This window comes from Fistularia commersonii, chromosome 11 (assembly GCF_037954325.1).
Source record: "Fistularia commersonii isolate RoL2024-O1a breed Wild chromosome 11, RoL_Fcom_v1.0, whole genome shotgun sequence".
Taxonomy (NCBI): domain Eukaryota; kingdom Metazoa; phylum Chordata; class Actinopteri; order Syngnathiformes; family Fistulariidae; genus Fistularia; species Fistularia commersonii.
In genome coordinates, this window is record NC_141294.1 from 7,151,582 (window position 1) to 7,172,539 (window position 20,958).

The 20,958-nt window shown below is 39.4% G+C and overlaps 2 protein-coding genes across 4 annotated transcripts; both read right to left on the minus strand.

Moving 5' to 3' along the window:
• Positions 1–391: 391 nt before the first annotated feature.
• On the minus strand, positions 392–4,646 carry LOC147229335 (uncharacterized). Of its 2 annotated transcripts, none has more exons than XM_086155859.1 (14): positions 4,590–4,646; positions 4,211–4,287; positions 3,690–3,762; positions 3,440–3,571; positions 3,314–3,339; positions 3,061–3,198; positions 2,694–2,803; positions 2,502–2,597; positions 2,112–2,195; positions 1,906–2,032; positions 1,711–1,816; positions 1,020–1,202; positions 867–941; positions 392–577 (listed from the first exon to the last, which is right to left on the minus strand). In XM_086155859.1, the coding sequence occupies exons 4-14, from the start codon at positions 3,494–3,496 to the stop codon at positions 491–493; spliced, it is 1,089 nt and encodes a 362-aa protein (XP_086011985.1). In that variant the 5' UTR covers positions 3,497–3,571; positions 3,690–3,762; positions 4,211–4,287; positions 4,590–4,646; the 3' UTR covers positions 392–490. The 2 variants fall into 2 exon arrangements, with proteins under 2 accessions (XP_086011985.1, XP_086011984.1); XM_086155858.1 differs by having other exon boundaries at positions 3,440–3,552; positions 4,590–4,640.
• A 1,002-nt stretch (positions 4,647–5,648) lies between these two features.
• Positions 5,649–20,841, minus strand: rnf144b (ring finger protein 144B). 2 transcript variants are annotated; one of them, XM_086154762.1, is made up of 8 exons: positions 20,605–20,841; positions 15,628–15,787; positions 14,397–14,501; positions 12,596–12,656; positions 11,615–11,825; positions 8,766–8,910; positions 8,575–8,664; positions 5,649–6,661 (listed from the first exon to the last, which is right to left on the minus strand). In XM_086154762.1, the coding sequence occupies exons 2-8, from the start codon at positions 15,784–15,786 to the stop codon at positions 6,491–6,493; spliced, it is 942 nt and encodes a 313-aa protein (XP_086010888.1). In that variant the 5' UTR covers position 15,787; positions 20,605–20,841; the 3' UTR covers positions 5,649–6,490. The 2 variants fall into 2 exon arrangements, with proteins under 2 accessions (XP_086010888.1, XP_086010887.1); XM_086154761.1 differs by having other exon boundaries at positions 15,628–15,879; positions 20,605–20,838.
• Between the last annotated feature and the right edge of the window lie 117 nt (positions 20,842–20,958).

Genomic DNA, 20,958 nt, shown 5'->3' on the forward strand with positions numbered 1-20,958 from the left:
GAGTGGTTGAAATTTCCCCACTGTGGGACAATTAAAGGAATAGTCTATTCTAAATCATCTTCAATACTACAAATCATTATTAGTCCAAACTATTTGACTGGTTAAACAATTATTTTCAAATGAGTCTTAAGACAAATAGAACAAAATTTCACTGTGAAGTAAAACATGTAAACCTTTTAAAACACTTTATATACTACAGATTAAACAGTGTATATACTTAACTATATAGCTTACTATTTCAAACAATGTGTGTACTTTAATGAAAGCATCTTTTCAATTGATGATGAGCAGAAAAATTTTGAAGACTGAAAACAAAATGTTTTAAAAAATTGCGTAGACATATTGGCATTCATGACAAGATGAACTCATACATCAAACTCATTGCAAAAACAAGAGTGATTATTATTGTTTATTTGTTTCAAAAGCATCAGTCTTCATCTCATGCTCAGTGGATTCCACATCAAATGTAAGCCAACAAGACATTAATGATTTATTTCAGGTAGTGGTTAAAGATAGATTCATATTTTTCTTGCTTCCCAGATGTCACTTTCGGCTCACCATTCTCCTTGATAAAGGCCTGAAACAACAGAGTATGATAATTATTGAACTATTGAAACCGCTTTCAAATTATATTGCTGAGTAAAAATATAATGAGGCGTAAACATTTGTCAAATTGCTCTGAGCTCTTACAATGACATTGAAACTAAATACGTTTTCTGGAAGTATCATGATTTTTCCTCTTTGCATTATTTAGGTATGGATTTCACAGAGCTAAACAGAGATTATGGATGAAAGGGAAACAAGCTTAAATATGAGGCTAAATTGCAGTTCCTGATGTCATCAATCAGTTGGATCAGGAGTCTTACCTCCATCTCCTCTAAGGTTGCAGTACCCTGCTCCACTTTCAGTCCAACTCCATGACGGAAGCTCGAGTAGCGCTCCTGCCCCAGTTACGCAGACATAGTCAAAAGACTACATTTAAACACTGTGAGTGGATTACATGAATTCAGACACAGTACCTCCACCATGTCAGGAATATGGCCATCCTCAATGATGCGGACTGCATTTCTTAGTCCTTTCGCGAAGGCATCCATGGCACCTATATGAGCAATGAACAGGTCTTCCAGGTCTGTTGACTCTCTGCGCACCTTGGCATCAAAATTCAGGCCTCCAGGCTGCAGACCATCTTGTTCAATGATGGTCTGAACAAGATTAAAACCCAAAGAGTAACTACAGTAAAATAATTTGCAAAGTATTCATGCAACTAAAATTAACCTGCTCCTATTTTAATCCCCAATCAACTATCCTAAAGAAATAGTCAATGAAACAGCCTATTCACCATTAGAAGGATGACGTAATAAACTTCATGGTAGTGATACATCAGGGTTTATCACTTTGCTGTGCTTGAAGCCTTGTGGGTACATGATGCTTCTAGTCTAGGTATATGGACATTTATCATTTAATCATATTTTTTTATTATAAATTAGACTGCCAAATTCGGCCCTCTCATTAAATTCAATAACTAATATAGTTAAGTAAAGAGTATATCACACAGGTAATCCGTGTGGACAAAAAAATTGAAAATATTCATTTTTTTAACCGTCACAAATAATGCTGCTTTCACCTGACCATTTTAGGAAACTTTGTTATTGTTTCTGTCTTAACAGGTTTTTAACAAATTGATGTTACAAATTTGAAGCACCAGCTCACCTTCATGACAATGGTCGTGTTCTTGATGTCCATAGGGAACTGGTCAGTATCCCAGCCAAGGTCGGGGGAGCCGGTGTTGGAGTCGACTGAACCCAGCATGCCAAACCTGCAAGAAAAGCGGTCATGTACTGTTGCTATACCAAATTCAGCTTTAAAATATTAAAACCAATGTCTTTCACAAAGAAGAAATCTCACGCTGAGGCCATGACAATATCATGTTCATAGGAATGTCCTGCCAGGGTTGTGTGGTTGGGCTCAATATTCAACTTAAAGTCCTTCTCAAGACCATAATGCTTGAGAAACCCTATCACGCTCATGGCATCTGCAGAGGAACACAATAGAACCTATATTCTCTGTGGGATGCAAAGACCTTGAGTTGCTTTTTATTTAAGAAAGGTTACCATAATCATATTGATGTTTGCAGGGCTCCTTGGGCTTTGGCTCGATAAGGAACTGACACTTCAACCCAATCTTCTCTTTGTAGTCTGGATAAAAATAAATCACACAGAAATATATGTATATATATATATATATATACTTATATCGCCAGTTACTCTAAGCTATGGGGATTGTTATTTTTTGAAGCCATAATATAAAATATTAGTTAAGGCATAACTTTTCACTTCCACCTAGAATAACCCAATTTTTTTTACCTTTGTAAAATTACAAAATACACAGTTTTATACCTTGAATTTGTACATTGGTAATGTTGATCAAAAAAAGAGACAAAGAAAAACCAGCTACCATCTGTATATATGGTTGTGGCTCATCATGCATCTTTCTACATTTACCGACAGCCATTTTGAAGAAGTTGGCCATGTGTTTCAGTTCAGAAGCCACATTAGTATTAAGGGTGGAGTGGAAACCTTCTCTTCCACCCCAAAACACTGGGAAAAAAGCAAAAAATATATTTGGATGAGTACGTTTTTGAAAAAAAAAAAAAAAAAAAACAACTGATAGTGAAGACACCAAGGTATTCATACCAAAATTTTCTGCTCCGAGTTTCTTGGCAATGTCCAACCCCTTCTTGACCTGAGCAGCCGCGTAGGCCAGAACATGACAATCTGGGTTAGTGGCTGCACCATTCATGTACCTGTCAAATGTCAAAAACAGCAATTTCGGATTAGTTCTGTTATATTTCAGTGATAGAGTTCTGTTGTTCTGCCCTGGTAATAGCTGTCGCCATTAGTGAATTTCTTAAAATCAGTTATTTTTTCCTCCTTACCAGATAAATGTCACTCAAAGTATGAGTTTCAAACCTTATTCCACCTGCTGAACATCTGTTTCTCTGAAGTTATGAAACAAAGACGCTTTCAGTCTATACCTGTAAGATCAGAGTGACAGACCAACCTGGGATGGGCAAAGAGGTTGCAGGTCACCCAAAGAACCTTGACGCCCGTCTGGTTCTGCAGCCGGAGAGCCTCATCTGTCAGTTCGTCCAGATTCCTGTTAGTTTCCTGCAGGGTAGAACCCTCAGGAGCCATATCTCTGTGGAAGGGGACATCAATACAAGCACAATGAGCCTTTTCTGTTACAGTCTAATAAAACAGAAGGCCAACACAAACGCTGGCATTATATATTAATAATAATAATGAACAACTACCTGTCATGAAAAGTGTAATATTTTACCTGTGAAAAGAAACACACACTTCAAGATGAATGCACCTTATAATAGACACTGATACATACCCTAAAACTTCTATTAGAACAGTTGGTAAAATTCTCTAACACCAAGCTTGGTGAAAAACTCAAAAGCAGCATGAAGTCGCTTCCTTGCTGATTCCATTGGAGTCCCTTGGTTCCAGGAGCGGTGGAGGGTCGGGAACCCAAAAGGATCAGCACCTGTGTAGGTAGAAGAAGACTACAGCAGACATAAAGACTTCTAATCACAATTTGAATGTTTTTTTTTTCTGAAATCTAATACCCCAGGTGTAAATTTAGAAGTAGGTTTATATAAAATGCATCAGATGTTTGAGTACCTGTTCCACAGAAGGAGTGCCAGTAGCAGACAGAGAACCTCAACCAGTCCTCCATCCTTCTCCCCATCAGTACCTACACAGAGGGACACTGAGTGTTGACTCAGACTTGAGAGATCATGAAATTTGGTCATTAAGTGACAATTTTTTTTTTCCCCAGAAAAAAAGTATTACTAATTTACTTCCCCGTTATGTTCCGGACACTCAGATTATCTAAATGAATCTGACAACTTCTTAGCAACAGATTTTCCCACTGGTGTTTCGAACACTTGATTTTTATTTTAACCATAAAAAGGCCATCCAATTTTAGCATGCAAGTTATTGGATATCAATAACTTTTAAATCAATTACACTATTACTGATTTTGACCGGGATCTTTCGGCGAACCCTGAAAAGATTCAGGACCCCAGTTCTACTTTGAAAAACCTTGTGTGTGTGTGTGTGTGTGTGTGTGTGTGTGTGTGTGTGTGTGTGTGTGTGTGTGTGTGTGTGTGTGTGTGTGTGTGTGTGTGTATAACTCCTACCTCCTCTGCATTGTAATGCTTGAAGCACAGGACATCTCCTGGCCCAGCATTGGGTACATATGGGATCTTGGGAATGCCTGAGGCGCAGATCGTGGTAAAATACACAGACATGATTACACATGTGATTTGAGAAACACGCAGTTGGAATTCAGAAGCATATCTTTGGTGCAAATAACGTCCCTCCAAGAAGGATCCTGGCAGTCGAGGACCAACTACAGCTGACACTTTTGTAGTTTTCTAATCGAATATCACGATCTTCGGCTCAAATCAATCAACTTATGTTTCGAACATTTCTACCTTCAATTTTCACGATTCTCAATACATTCTTCTGCGTTTTCTAACAAATTACAATAACAGTTGAAAAGTAATTTTACTTTACCAACAAAGATTTCGTTGTGCGCTGCCATTTCCGAGCCACGCATTCTACGGTTCCTGCAGACCGTCAAGTTTGTCCGCGACCCAGCCGAGGACGAAGGTACTATTCCGCTTTGTCCGCAACGTAGCAGCAAAGCCCATGAATACCGATTAGTTAATTTTTTTTTATTGCGATACAAAAAAAAAAAAAAAAATTGCATTTGTAACATTAAATCTCTCGATTGTTTAACACAGAGAACGACTTTCAAAAAAAAATCTCTTTGTTAATGTTCATTATGTCATTCAACTTCAAAATAATTTTCAAGAATGTTCAAAGTCGGGGTCAAGAGTTTCAACATTGTAAAGAAAAGGTCTGGCTGGTGAAGTGGTAGATAACGAGACTAATGGCAAATATAATGCAAAAGAACTGATATTTTTTACAGACACACCTGGTCTCCATTCCACACGTTGGACTAATGTGAGATGTGCCTGTGTTGCTGCTGCATTACATTTGCTTTTTGATATCAAGTAAATATAAACTGGCAAGTGAAACTAGTTTTTTAACCTGCCACTTTGTGAAAATATTAAATGTTTTAGGGCTAACAGTCATAGTAGTTTCAAAATATAGAATTCAGAATCTGTAGCTTGGAAAAGGATATAATAATATTATGAACAAACATGAATACAATTAAAAAAAAGAAGTTATTTGACAAACATTTGATGCCAAATTTCACCAGGAATTGTGATAGGCAGATGATATTGATTTTTTTTGCTGATTCATTTAGTTTATCAGCTTTGTTTAAAAATATCATCATTCTGATAATTGATTCACCACAGGTGTTATCAAGTGTTTTTGTCCCCTTTGTTATCATATTTTAAATTGTAATATGCAAGTTTTAGTGTCCTCCCTTTCTGACATTTACAAGTAATACCACCAAAGATTATATTGTCAACTTTACCAGGTAGCTAGTGCCTCTGGATTACTTGTGCATGTACAAAATATGACAATATTTGTAATATATTTCAATATGTGGTGTATATACTTAAATGAAGTCATGAAATGATAAATGGCTCAGATCCGATGCACATCTGATACATTTATGTTTATTTGAATTACAATGATGGTTTTAAAAAACGTCAGATGCAGAAATTATCAACAGGAACATAGAAATAAAACCAGAATAACCAAGAACACGCAAACAAGAAGTACATAAACACATTTTAGAAAAGTTCATATTATCCTTTGGAGCCTTTGGTCTTCGACAGAGGGAACATGGAAGCCACAGACAAATGGAGAAGAACAGTTCCCTGTGCACCTGAGCCCTATGGTAGTTCAGTGAAGTACAGAATATACAGTGCCCGCTCCAAGTATGAAAGAATGTTTTGTATCTCTTGAATTTTTCTCAATGTCTCAATTTCATACTGGTAGATCCTTTGCATAAGACGAGATACGATGAAAGGCAAAGCAAACACAACTAAGCACCAGGCACTGTAAAGTGAGGCACTTAAGCACCTAACACCTCTGTTTTGGCATTGTGACTTATGGCACATGGAGGGTCACATGAGACTGTGTGGGTGTTTGTATGATGTATGAGTTGGGCAATAACAAAAGCCTGTATGAAATGACCCTCCCCCAAAGCCACCACCTTCTGCTCACTTCCTTTTGTGCATCTGAAGCCACCAGGGGAAATCTCCATTTGATGGAACTTCCCCCATGTAAAGTGCACACTCTTATTTTTCCACTACCGTCTGCCGTGGTGGGTCCTGTCACAAAGAAAGGCGCTCCTTTTTTTTTTTTTTTTTTTTTGTCAGTTTATGCTGTTCCACTGACAGCACTTTCAATGCCTCCTGCAGAGTGAGACCAGAGTAATCCTGGAAAAGGCTGGCATACAACGACAGCTGACTCGTTGTGTGGAGGCAAAGCTGCTATGATGTGGAGGATTCTAACTGGGTGGTGTCCTTTCTCTTCTTCTTCTTCTTTTTCTTCTTTCCTCTGCAGGGCTTGCAGATGCAGCATAGGATGCAGGGTGAGGCCAGCAGGAGCAGCGGTGAGGTAACCAGCACGATGATACTGACCCCCACCAAAATACCCACCACCTTAGGGGACACAGGGAGAAATACATTACGCAACTTTCAAACTGAGTGGCTCTGCACATTCACACATTTCACAAAGGGCTACCCAGGTGGGGTATATTGAACATTTCATTAGCAGATTAAATGCTTTTGCTTTATAACTGGTGCTTTTTTTTTTTTTATAACTGACAAACTGCTTGAAAGTGTAATGCTGCCACCATCAGCTGCGCAAAGCATATTACTCTTAGTTAAAACAGATTTCAAAATAAATATTTTTTAACTTAATACAATTTTGGTTAAGTATACTGATGTTGGGTAGTCAGCTGGTATCAAAATACTTTGTTGCTAATTTCTCAAGTATGCCCGGTGGATTTTATTCAGGTAGAAGTTACATTGCCATTTCGAGCCACATAAAAATATACATTTGAAAGAACTACCTTTTTTCATCTCAGTTGAAAAGGTAATATCCCATTGCAGTAAATAAATGCATTATTTCTGCTTCCTTTTCCTTTCACAGAGTCAAAGACTAATATCTTTAAATATATCAGTTATCACAGAATCAGTGCAAAGTGACAGTGTAGTTATTTTTTGCCAAAGTACTAAACTGTATTGGCTTTTTGTTTATTCTTTACTCACACTTGCTATTGTGACAGTGTCATTAGACTGATAAACCCCTTTACCTAACATCTCTGAGATGACCTGGAGCACTTTGGCAGACCGAGCAGAGCTTTTTCTGTTGGCTGACCTACATACTTGAAACGGTGTAATGTTGACCAATATTCATATTAGTTAAATTTAATGTAATTGATCACATGTATGAGGGAACAAAAGTAGACCTCAAACATTCGAAGACCAAAAAAGCATTTTGTATTTGTCAATAATACTCTGGTCTTGAGTCTGTAATGTTATATCTTCACTTGAAAAATCAAGAAACGCAGATGCCCTCTAATAAAAATTGTACAGTGTTTGTCTTGTTCTGACACACAAGGATCCAAGTGACCATGAATGCAACATCATTTTCTGCAGCACCGATTTGACAGGGGAACCCTGATGGTTCTGCCTACCAGCCAATCAGTGACAGAGACATAGACTTAGTCCCACCCCCTATGTCCTGATTGGCTCTTAATTTTGTGCCTAGAAGAACAAGTTGGTCCATGACATCATACTCTCTGCCTCACCTTTAATACATGAACAATGTGTTTGTTTTTTGACTGAAAGTCGTGTAAGAAACACCCTATGCAGAAAAATTCAATCTCATCAGGCATTGAAATAAAACTGTGTTCTGCGGTACATAACGCTGTCTCCTGAAATAGGTGTTAAAAACAAAGCACCAGAAGTGCTTTTGAAAAGCAGAGTCACAGCAGCAGGGATCTTGAAGAAGCCGGTTTTAAAACTGATAGAACCTGTTAGGTGAGGGTGCAAGCCCGTTTATCAAAGTTTCTTTTGCAACTAGCGTGTCGTGTACTTCGACTGTGCTGACACCTAGCAACGTGTCCCATGTTACCAAGACACAATCAGGAGTATGACTGAGCTTGGAATCACAGTTGGCGCAATGCAAAGAATCTTTGGTCTGGCCCCCTTTTTCAGCAATAAATGAAGCCTGAAAATAAATGAGACTTGAACGACACATTCTTTTCAGCCTTTGTTTGCATTCCAAATAAAAGCGATTACTCAGGATTTACTGTTCTGTCCGGGCTGTAATATTGCTGTAATATTGTCACTGGCCGGTATTTTATCCGACTACCAAGCAGAGCTGCTTGGATGACGTCCAGATCTTTAACTGCAAGTAAGACGTCAGAGTTTACACGGAACCTGGTAAAAATATACTGCTTGTGGATAGTTGATTCTGCACACTGTGATTTTCTCAGACATGAAAGTATCAGTGCACACTCGCGAGGGAATAGTGTTGGCCCTTGCGAGCTGCTGGGTGGGCTCACCTGCGTCCTGTTCCACATAACAGAGGCCCTGGAATGGCCCAGCTTGTTTCTGCATGGTCCCTTATCATAGTGCCTCAGGAAAATGTCACCCTACAAGCATATATTTGTTCATGTAAATAAAAAAGAAATCAGCCTCACTGTGAAAGAACATATTCCAAAACAAAAGGGAAGCATTTAGGAGACAGACTCACATCCAGGTTCTGGAGACAATACCAGCAGAATGTGTGTTTGCAGCTCTTACACAGCATCTGTGCACAACCCTGGTTCCTCTCAATGTAGATCCCACACATTGGACACTGCTTGATAGGCATGTCTGCCTCACTGTCAGAGTGAGCCCTGAGAATGGAGAAGAAGGACATAATACATGAAATATGCAGTTGATATGAACAAGCTGGGAATTGGAGCCATGAAGAGCCCAGGGGTCTGCAGGCAGAGTGTGAAATCTTTATTTAGCAGTGGCGTAAAGGGTCAGTCCTCACTTTGAACTGGGTTATTATTTTGGGAATCAAGAGTATCAGGGAGATACTTCTGAAGTACTGTAACATGGAAAGATCCATGTATCAAGGGAAGGACAACGGATCGCAGATCTCATTTAAAAGTCAGTACTGATCCGGCATGTTTTGAGGCCCCCTGCTAGGGCAGGGATGGAAAACAGGGCTGATGCGTAGAACAGCTGGGCTGGGAAAGCAAGTCTTTGAATGAGTTGTGTCATTCATTATTGAAATCAAATGATGAGTATTTGAAACTAAACTGGTAAATTAGTAAAAAGTAAATTAGCCCTTCCAATAATTCCTATCAAAAAAGTTGAGGTAAATGCTTGCAGAGGGATTCAGAACTTTTTGACCACATGACATCCAACTTGCAAGCACTGACTAAAAGGTGTCACCATGTGTTTTCATTCAAAATTAGGAATGATAGGACAATTTTTTTTATTTTTTCTTTATGTTTTTTTTTTTTGCCAAAGTCCCTATCAGTTCTATCTGGAAAAAAATTATTCAGCTTTTCCATGAAAACTAGTGCTATTCCTTCACTTTCCCATATTCTGGAAAGGAATCCAGTGTCATTGGAAAGCAGGTTAAGAATATTAGTTTATGCTGACTGCCATGCATAACGCTGTATCACATAATCTGCTTGTGAAAGGTGTGTGAAAGTCAGCCAGACTATCTCAAAATATAATTGTCTCGACCAAGGAAAATAACTTTAAATAAGGTACTCGTTACTGAAGTTCAGGCAAAGACATTAATTCCATTCATTCATTCATTGTCTATACCTCTCATTCTGCACAGAGGACAGAGAGCATGTTTCATTCAAAGGGAGGATATTTCAGGATATTACCAATATAATTCCCCTGCTCAACCTGCTGGACATAATAGGAGTTGTTTCAAAGTCCCATAACAATGATTGTCAGATATCCAGGATATACTGGCTTCATTTCATTTCAGAACAGCAGGGGATTTAAAAAGTGTAGGAGTTTTCAAACTGCTATTCGAAGCCTTTATATTGATGCGCACAGATAAAATAATCCTAAATATAGCATATTATTTAGTAACTTTTAGAAGTCCTGGTAGACATGTTCTTTTAAATTGGAAGAGAGTCAACCATGTCACTGCTTCCATCTGTTAACTGCCATTTTGCCAAAATGCTTTTTATTTTTTTACAGGTCTAAATAAATCCCTGTTTGCCACAGGGGGATTTACAAACTGTACAAGTTGAGACGAGCTGCATCCTCAGCCTCAACTTGAGAAGGAGAAAACCATGCCCCAAATACCAGGTAAAATGTATGAAAGCCAAAAGATCCTCCATGACAGATAGACATGCAGTCGAGCCTCACGTGTGACGATTGTGTTTAAAATAGCAAGTGTAACTCATGGGTACATTTGGAAAAAATTGTTTTCAAAGTGCGTTCAGAAATGTAATGTGTATTTCTCAAAAATGTGACATTAGCTAATGTAAAAGAATCATCAGTTGATCCCTAAACCCTTAGGCCAACATGTATCATGTTTCCAGCTAGAAAAAAAAAACACTCGGGTTGATCTTGCTTGTCTCCCGTCGCGCCTGCTCCATCATCTACAGCTCACTGCTCCGCTACAGTATAATAAGAACAAGTTGGCGAGGTGCCCATCCTCCTCCACCTCCTCCCTTTGGCATTGAGACAATGGCATTCCAGTATAACTCAGTGGCTCCCCAATGACATCAGTCAGTCTGGCAGGGCGGCAGCATACATGTAGTTTAGCACTACAACAGGGACTACACTGAGGGCACTGCTGGGGAACATGGCACGATCAATCCATAAATTATCTTTTTCATTCAGCTGAAGGGCAGGACTGACAGATGGAGAACACCAAAAGCCCCCCCAGAGTTTTGGCCTTGTTCCTTCAGTTTCATATTTCAGCTTATAGAAGCATAGTCTGATGCCAGATGGTTGTTTTTCAATTTTAATTATACATAAAACGTAATATTTTTACCTTTTTTCACGGTGGACTGTTATTGTATTACATTAAAGTGTAACACTTATTGTAATATGATCACAAGGTCTTGCTACCTTGTTACTATTTTTCAGAAATTAACAGACAGTAAACTTATAGAAGTTAACACCTTAGACGCAATCGCTACAAACGGGGTATTTAACCATGAAAATTTGCATACTCATCAGAAAAGTGTGCCTTAATTCGATGAAATTCAAATAAAATGTCCTCGACTAACAGGGCTTATAATAATAAAAACCTTGTCTTCATTTAATTCTAAACATTTTTTTAAGAAAACACATGTAATGCAACTAGCTCATCAAAACTTGAGGTAACCTTTGCCACCTATGGGGTGGTATGGTGACCCAGTGAAGGACCCTGGTTTGATTTTGACAAGGGGACGTTTCTGCATGGGCTTCCTCCCACAGTAGTATGGTCCGTAGTCAAGAAAGACCGAGTAATCCAATCGCCATTTTGGTTTGTTTACAGTAGTTTCCATGTGTCCACAACAAACTCTTTTCCTGAGCAGACTCTGTGGCTCCAGGGAGCCTTAACCAACAGGCCGCCGGACTGACCTGCTGTGGGAAAGTGTCTGGAACATCATGGGCTGGTGCTCAGGGCAGGTATGAACATCCTGCCAGGGTCCTCTGCACACGGAACAGAAGATGGTATGGCAGGTCAGGCAGGGAACAGCAGAGGGCTGGTTCTCAGAGCTCAGCTGCAAGTTACACACTGCCTGGCATTCAAGCACGGGACACCATGCCTTGTTGGGGTCAAGTTTCACTCCTGCACAGTAAAGATAAGGCATTATTACAAATTTATCTGCAGGCATTATTTGCTTTCTCAATAGTAAGTTGGTATTAGAAGATATTGACCCAACAAATAGTTTATTATGCTATTTTTTTTCAGAATATGGTGATTAGAAATTCACAAAAAAACAGTAAAAAGAATTATCCCTCCATTAAGCTTTTGAAGAGCTTGGTCAAATTTGTAATACAGAACAGGTTTTTGGATATAGCACTGTAGTGAGTTGCATATAGGAATCAATAAATTATTCATAATTTGAATCTATAGAGAGAAAATATATACCGGTAGTAATAATGTACCAGATAAAACCTGAGGTCTTAGCCTTGTGTATTGTATAATAAATGAAAAAAACAAACAATTTTATTGTGTAACTGGACCTCATAGCAACTAGACATTAATCGCAGTACAGCAAACTCTTTAGAAATATTAAATATCATTGGCAATATACTTTCACCAAACCAAAAAATATTATGAGACTGGTTTAGTAAACATTGTAACTCATTACTTTTATTGCCTCAAATGTACCAGATCCTGTGGAATGTGTTATCACATTTTCGCCGCTGCTGAAGATATTAAAGTTAGAGCTTCAGTAACCTCCTGGGTGAGGCGATAGAATAAAAAAAAACGTTGCTGGCACCATAATATTCCAGGCATGTGGAGCTCTTTACTCGGCAGGGATGCTTGGTGTATTACCCCTGCAAATAGATTACAGTCTGTCAGCCGGCACAAGAGTGCTAAACAATACCTACCTCTCTCAAACTTCAAACGCTGATACAGCTCCGCCTGATCCGCCTGGGCCAAACTGGCAATCTACAACCGCAGAGAGAGACGTTTTAGTCACATCTCAAGATTTAGGGCTACAACATTCACAGAGGGCAAGGGTGGAGGAAGAGATACACTGAATCGTTATACTTGGTTACGAAGTGTTATTTAGTTTTACAGTCTCCCACAAGTAGATTGTCCGAAGAAAAATGTGATTAAGAGTTGAAACAGCTACATGCTAGTTGTACACACACATGCGCACGCATGCACACACACACACACGCACACACACACACACACGCACGCACACACACGCAATATCTTTCATATGTTTCTCTAACAGCAGAGGGAAGGGAATAAAAGTATGGAATGCATCACATTCTAACCAGTGGATGCCAAACTTTCTAGACCAGAGGTCGGCAACCCACGGCTCCGGAGCCCCATGCGTAAATTGTTCTAAATTGGAAGATTATTGGGATCTTGAAATATTAAAATAAAATTACATTCATTATTTTTTGACTCTCAAAATAAACATCACACTTGCAGAAGCCGTTATACCCGCCAGCCGGTATAGCCCTGATTTGCAGACGCTGTGCGCAGAAATTCTGGAGCAGAAGTCCCATTAACCTGGTACAATAAATATTTATGAAGATATTTTGCAAATACTTATTTTTTATTGTTTACTGACAGTGATTTTTTTCCCAATTTGTTTTTAAAATTCAGGTCAAGGCTCCGCTACACGCTCGGAAAACCCAAAGCTCCAAATGTTCAAAATGTGTTCATTACATAAATAAAATTTAATTTTCTCTGTAGCACTTTAGGGATTTCATAAGCAACACACTACACACTTGTTTATACAAAGTGTAGAGGTAATAAAAAGCAATATATACAGTGGTACCTTTATTTTAGATGTCAAAAAGTAATTGCGGCTCCTAGTGTTTTCTTTTCTGTGGAAACCGTGTCCAAATGGCTCTTTGGGTGTTGAAGGTTGCCGACTCCTGTTCTTGACCAAAGCTTACGGACTGATGATTTGCTAAGCAGAAATGCATTTTAAAGTACCTACATTTACTTTAAAAAGTAAAAGAAAAAAAGGTTTTATCCTGGCATCAAAATTACCCTATTTGATAATACTCTCGATAATTTAGCAAACAAATAATTTTATTGCCAACATAATCGATGTGTAGTAAACAACAATAACAATAATAAATTGACATTATTATTATATAAAGGTAACTCCACACATTTTAATATCTACTGTATGACTGATTCATGTGATGGTTAATTGGATGACATCATGAGATGAAACCTCATTAAGATTTAAATTCAATGAGCACCAGTTAGAGAGGCTTTTCTGGCTTTGCTGTTAAAAAAAATATTACAATAAAGGACCTCAGCAACAAGATTTCCATTTGTTTGTGAAGAATCAGTTGTGCAGTTTCGCTGTTCACATGACCTCGTTTCACTTAGAATAACCAAAAGCAACAACAACTCCCTTAAAAACAGGATGTGTGTGGCACTTTTATAAGTTGTCCCTCCATAGCTTTGTCCTCCAGAATTTGCAAACATTGACTTCACAATGTTTTTTTTACTTCTAAATTTCTTGTACCCACTGGGTAACAAATGGTGAATGGGGTTACTTCAAATTTCATTTATTTTGATAAAATGGGCATTTAGCGGAGTAAATGTTTATGAATCCCCACTGCTTTTACTGACTTTTGACAGACTAAACTCTATTTTTGGTTTCACTTCTGCCCTATATACAGCAGATTTTATCCCTGCAAGGCATACCTCCGAGTCCAGGAGCACTCCCATCTTTTTACAGGCTTGATCTGGGCAAGTGATGGGCGCCCCTCCACCCTCCACAATTGCCAGCTGAACATATTGCTGCAGACACTGGAGAGAAACAGAACAGGTTTTCACACATACTTGCTCACACACTTCTCAAAACATGGCTTGGCAAATGTGAAAGCAAAGAAGGAGACGGAAAATGGACTGCTGACCTCCAAGAATTTTGTATAGTCATGAGTTTGTTATGAGCACTAAAAAGTCATATGTTAGCTCGGATATGATGAAGTAGATGGTAAGAGGAAACTGCATTAACATTTTGTAATGATAGAGAGTTTTGAGGAACAGAAAATAACATCATTTGACTTTGATAGATTCAAGATAAACCTGCCATTTAATTCCTGGAATGCCCAAAAGCGATTAACACCATTCATATTTTTACTGATCATGTGCCATTCGATTTTCCACAGTATTCTGATCATCAACTAATCACGCAAAGGAAAGCAAAACCAACACATGAGTTTTACTGTAAATGATGAAGTCCAACTGATAAGCAAAGTTATCAATGAGCATTTCCTCCTGTTTTTGCAAGACTACAGTGTATGTATGCGTGTTTTACCAATATGACCAATATGATATACTACTTTGACTGTGTGGACAGAGATTAATTCCTGTATTCCATGTAATGCCAGTATTATTGAGCCACTGTGCCCAGAACAGCATTAATATCAAAATGATATCAAATCTTGTTGTTTTCTTAATGATTTCATATTAATATGACATTTCAAAGTCTTCTTCTCAACTTCAGCAACAAGTTGCCACAACTTTTATTCCCCCGAAATTTTTTACATAAAAGAAAACTTTTTCAATTCAATGTCATGATAGAAACTGATAACCATCAGACAAAATCACTCTAAGAGAAAACAGGCAGGTCGTCTAGTTCTCACTGGAGCTATAAAATATATAATCTATTTTTAGATCTTCCAGCAGGAAGTGGTGCGGCAATAAAGAGGGGTATCCCATTCCGTGTCATTTAATAGCTGGGGATTTGTCCAAATTTCCTTATCCAAGTTTACTGCCGGACCAAGTTTTTTCCAAGTTAACCACCCACACAAAGTGACTAAAAGAAATGTACACTGAACTGCAGCACTTGACAATGTCATGGTAACTGGCAAAAACACATTTGTAAATTATATTATGAAATTCTCTTAGGTGCATATTTGTCTCTACTTACTGCTGTACAGAAGACACAGTTGCAGTTCTGCAGTTCTCTGGTGGCGGTGAAAGGCTGCTCATTCAGGCACAGCTTGCAGAAGACCTCCGAAACAGCCTCAAGACCCCCGGACACAGAATCCCCCGCACCACAGCTGAGCATGGGAGTCATGTTGGCCATACTGGGGGGCAACGTAGAGAAGGAAGGAAGATAGTGTCACGCCGTTCTTAGACCTTCTGGTGGCGAAGGAGGAGAGCTGAAGCCATCACTTTTCTGAAAAATCCAGGAAAAACAGCAATTTTTTATTTGTCTGTTGTGAGTAGATGCAGGTTCCGGGAGTTCACAGGAGTGCAGCCAGTCCTTCTTCTAACCCCCTCAAATGAGTTTAATTTTTCCAGGAGTGTCACTGTCTTGTTACCTGAGACAGATTGGTCAATGTTTGAAGTGGTGTGTTCCATGAAGTGTCATTTTTTTAAGTCATGTGTATTAGTCACACTCTGTTGATACTCCATAAATGGCTGTAATTTTGAGGCCAAAGTCTAGCGCCTTTGTTTACTAAGCATATAGTTATTGAGCAACTCTTCGCTTATTCAGAGCCGGAGGGGCCGATCATTTATCATTTTATAAACACGGTAAATACTGGCTCATCAGTACAGCTTAGAGTTAACTGTTGCTGGTTTTTTTTTAGAAATTGGTGCTGCAGCAAATTCCCAAAGGATGGGGGGGGGGGGCATGATGGATAAGCTATGGTTATATTTTCGTGTTTCTGTATTAGTGATTTACGGTCCTGCTGAGACATGACAGACGACAGTGTGGAGAGTGTTTCCCTTTAGACAAGTGGGGTGCACTGACCAGACACCAGGTGACCACAGGGTCGCATAAAGAGACATTCAAAGCCGTTCGCTCTCTCTAATTCACACGCAGGGAATGTTTAGTTTTTGATTCACCTACTTTTGGTCTGTGGGAGGAAGCTGGAGAGAAAAAAAGTGCAAACACCTTATTGAAAGGTAATTTGTTTTAAACCCAGATGCTCATTGCGGGCGGCGTGGCGCAATCATCTTTGGAACCAAACATTCCTGGTTCAGTCCCCGGCTCCTCCTATTGTGTCAAAGTGTTGTTGAGCAAGACACTGAACCCCTGACTGCCCGACAGTATACTGCTAATGGTTCATCAGTGGTTAATAACAGAGTATAAATTTCCCCATGAGAGATAAATTATTATGAGTTGTCACTGCTGACCGTTATAAAAACAAGGAAACCAAAGTAATGCAATGTATCCCTACTGTGATGCAATGTTACATTTATCTTTGCACAAGGAAAACCGTGTGTAGCAGACCTAACGAATCTGACCCCCATGACTACAAAATATCAATTATCAGAGCCAGAGCTTCCCTCCCTGGTGATGAGGAGCTGAGAATGTGTCTGGTGACTTTCCCAGCAACCTTTGATGCAATGAAGATTCCTTTCAGGATTTAGTAAAGTTGGTCCTCACACTCCAAGCCAGCAAAAACACAGTGGGTTTTGTAACATTATAGACATGGAGTGTCGTTCACTCGAGCCAAAAGCCTAGAAAAAAAACAAAACACCTGAAGAGCTGAAGGGAACTACTGGTTTCCTGGAGGTTAGAGAACACGTCTATCAACTGCGGATATCATATTGGTTCTCTTTCAGGAGATCATTTGTTTTAGTTGCAGGGCAACACATTAGTGTTAGTTTTTGTGCTCATTACCAGCCTTAACCTAGCGTGAGTATAACTCATTGGCGTTACGGATTATGTTTGACCCCGTACCAGAGTTAAGGAACCTTGGGGAAAGTGTCTGAAGCAGCACGTTGAGGTAGAAAACTAACAGAACACAGAGATATAGCAGCATCTGTTGGATAAGGAACAGTAACTCTTGTGCCCCAGAGGCCTTTGTTTGTGAAGGTCCACTGATAATAATGTCCAACTCTCTTTAGGCCTTCTAAATTCTACAGAGACAAATCATCTGTTTCAATTGAGCAACTTGTCATTGAGACTGAAACAGGTATCACACACAGTTCAAGGAAGATCCATTGCTTCCTTGAGCCTGTCCTTAGTCCAGAGACTTAAACACTTAAATAATCCAACACTCAAATGTCAACTGGGTAAAGGTTCAAGAATTAATGTGTTTCCTGTGGCATGCACAATGTATAATACAGTGTTCCCTTGCACAATGAAATTATTTCTTTGCTGTTCGCAGTGAATGCCGGGTAGTATGAAGTATAAAGTAAATACACAAAGAGGAGCATTAAGTCATTTTTTCCCGATAAAAGACTGGCCAAGATTTAAAGTTGAGTCATTCATGTGTCTCTTTTTTATGAAACCTACTGGTGTTACATATATTCTGAAAAAAGAAGTTTAAAAATATGAAAATAATATATGTTCATCTGGCCAACTGTCACTGGGGACAGGGATGTCTGATATGACCTAGGCAGTGAGTCACATTTTTTAACAATTTACAGTCGTTGGTGTGTATTTGTGTTTAACTAGTTGATGACCACCTAACACAATGAACCTCTGTGGAGCCAAGGGTAAATGTAGCTATTGTGAACATTGTTAAATTATAGCCGCAAGCACAAACATAATTTGTTACTACTACTTTTAGTTGACAGACGTTACTTTGGTGATCACAGCAATCGTAGGAGAGGAGGCCTCTGATCTTAAAAATGGACTGGGAACACCAAACTCAAAAATCAATGCTTTGATTTTGCCCAATCTAAAAATAAATGGGGGATAATAGCAGCATAATCTGGGATTTGCTGTGGTTGGATATGGTACAAGGTCACCAAGGACATGGTGGTGGTAAAAAAAAATCTGTTGAAATCACACATTATTGCCACAGAAGTATTCTCAGTTTAAACAGGCTGGTACAGTTGGCAGGGTAGCTGGAAGTTGTTGGATCAATTACATTACCAATACTGTCCCAAATGTTACTCTACTTGTTATGTACTATCGATCAGTGGTGGCACACATGCAGATAATTGATAATGGAGCTTCTGCAGCAAAGTGCAATGTATTTCTGCACCGTCATGGTCTGTGCTCCTGCTACTGCAGGCTGAGTTGGCTGCAGTTGTCAATTCACAATGCTGTCAGTCAGTGCTGTCCTGCAGAAGCAGCCCCAAAAGGGATGGGAACAGATATCATCACTGGTAGCAGACTAGTGGGAAAATTGAAAAAGGTTTTTCTTCAAAATTATTATAAGTGAAACAAGAAAATAACACCAAAACTTGAAAAAAAAAACATGATGAATGACAGCTCTTTTCTGAGGTTAAACCAGAGATGAGAAACATAAAACATGAATCTGCTTTTTCATTTCCTTCAATCAAAATAAAAAAATAATACAAGCACAGTTTCAACCATTACACAACATTTGGTGCAGCTCACTCCACTGCAGCATTGGGAGCGTTGAGGGACCAAGACTTCAACTAGTTCTTACACTTCATTTCTTATTTGGGTGACCTATTTTTCCTCTGATATTCTTTATTCTGACCACGGTACAATGAAATTACTGATTGGTAAAAATGAAAAAAAAAAAAAATCTTCAATTGACGTGGGAATTCTTGTACCATGAATGAGGGAAAATGTCAGTAGTGAGACATTTTTCTTCCTGTTGTTTTTTTTTCTTTGCTCCTCTGAGACTGCAGTTGGAGTAATAATAGTTCAACATTTCACAAGACTTTCACCATGGTGCAATGATGAAAACACAGGACATGTGATTGATATTAGTATTCATGAGAAAAATATTTGTGTCTATTTAGTTAGATGACTTTCCCATGGGCTTCCATCCAATTAGATGCATCTTTATGCAACCACAGGTGTCAACATCTTCTGTAAAAATAGACTGGCTGCAGGTTTTATGCAAGGCTGCACTGACTTTTGTTGTTCAGACTGGGACCTATTTAAAAAAAACATTCCCCGTAATCCATCTTTGGCACTGTAGCCGAGAGGCAGTATGATCTATCATTATTTGTGAAGTTCATCAGTATCTCATGGTTGTCTGTAAGTGACTGAACATTACCAACCGATGTACACAGGTTTAACCCTCTCAGGCTCAAATTAAGTTGTAGTTGCAGGAAAAATCTGATCTTTGGCTGTCGCAAATCTGCAACATCTGCCTGGAGAAGGTTAATGGGTCGACACTTGTTGAACAATTGCATCAATTTAGAAGAAAAAAGGTCTCAACCAGAAACTTCCTGTCAGCAGTGGTGTTTAAAAAAAAATGACTGGAGTCATCACCAATGACCAGAAATTGAGCTTCTCTTTTTTTTTCTTTTTCTCAAAACAATCCTCCTGTTGAGCTGTTTATTAATCAAAAGGCCCCTGTGTGCTGAGAGCTCCTCTCGGTGTGGAGCGGCCTATTCAGTGATTAGCAGTCTTCACAGATCAAGATCTTGGTGGCATTCCAGCCAGCACGGATCAAAGCTTCATTGTTGAACACTGAGGCAGAAACACACTCACTAAACAAACCTGCCCGGTGGAAAAAAAAAAAAAAAAAAAAAAGAAAAAATCTCTCACTGTTTGACACAGACAACCTCTGTTTCCAGGGGGTGGCTGGGCTGGGGTGTGTGGATCAGAAATCATAGGGCATCATACAGCTGCTCATGGCCTGATAAATAACCAGTGTGTTTTTGGTACATGGGGGAGTTGGGGGGGGGGGGTAAAATAAGAACACACGGTGGTGTGGTGGCAAAGAAAAAAATACTAAGGTGGTAACTAAAAGTAGAGATATGATGAGGACCTTCGTCGATTTAAACAAATACTAATCAGTATGGCTTGAGTCAAAGGTAAACAAAACATATTATTGTTGTGAATTCATCCGACAATACTATCGTGGTTACAGCTTTTAACGAAGAATCGCAAGGTAATATCTAATGCATGATATTTCGTGCACGCCCAGACAGGTCGGAATTGACATTTTAGACGCGTGTGATGTTTAGACGCGTAAAGTGATGGGGACTAAGGAGGACAGAGGAGACCTACCTGGCCTCGGTGCGGAAGCTTCCTGAGTCTCGATTCGGATCCTGAGGCTGGGACACGTGCTGGCACAACCCACGCCTTGTTGTCAAAAGCCTCGCCCACGCAAGCGTTTACGGAAAAGACCCCGTGTGTGTATTTCTGCGTCGTATCGCTCCTCCGAGCCGCCGCCGCCGCCGTTCGCGGATCTGCGCCTATGCTGGTTGCGCCCTCCGCTCCCGCTGGACTCGCAGCTGCGCTCGGGTTGCGTTCAAATGCAGTCGGAAAAAAAGGTTTCCTCAGGTGTTGGTCGCCGCACCTGTTGTGAGCAGCCCGGTGGTGATTTTTTTTTTAGAAGAGGTGGAGATGGGGGTGGAGCTA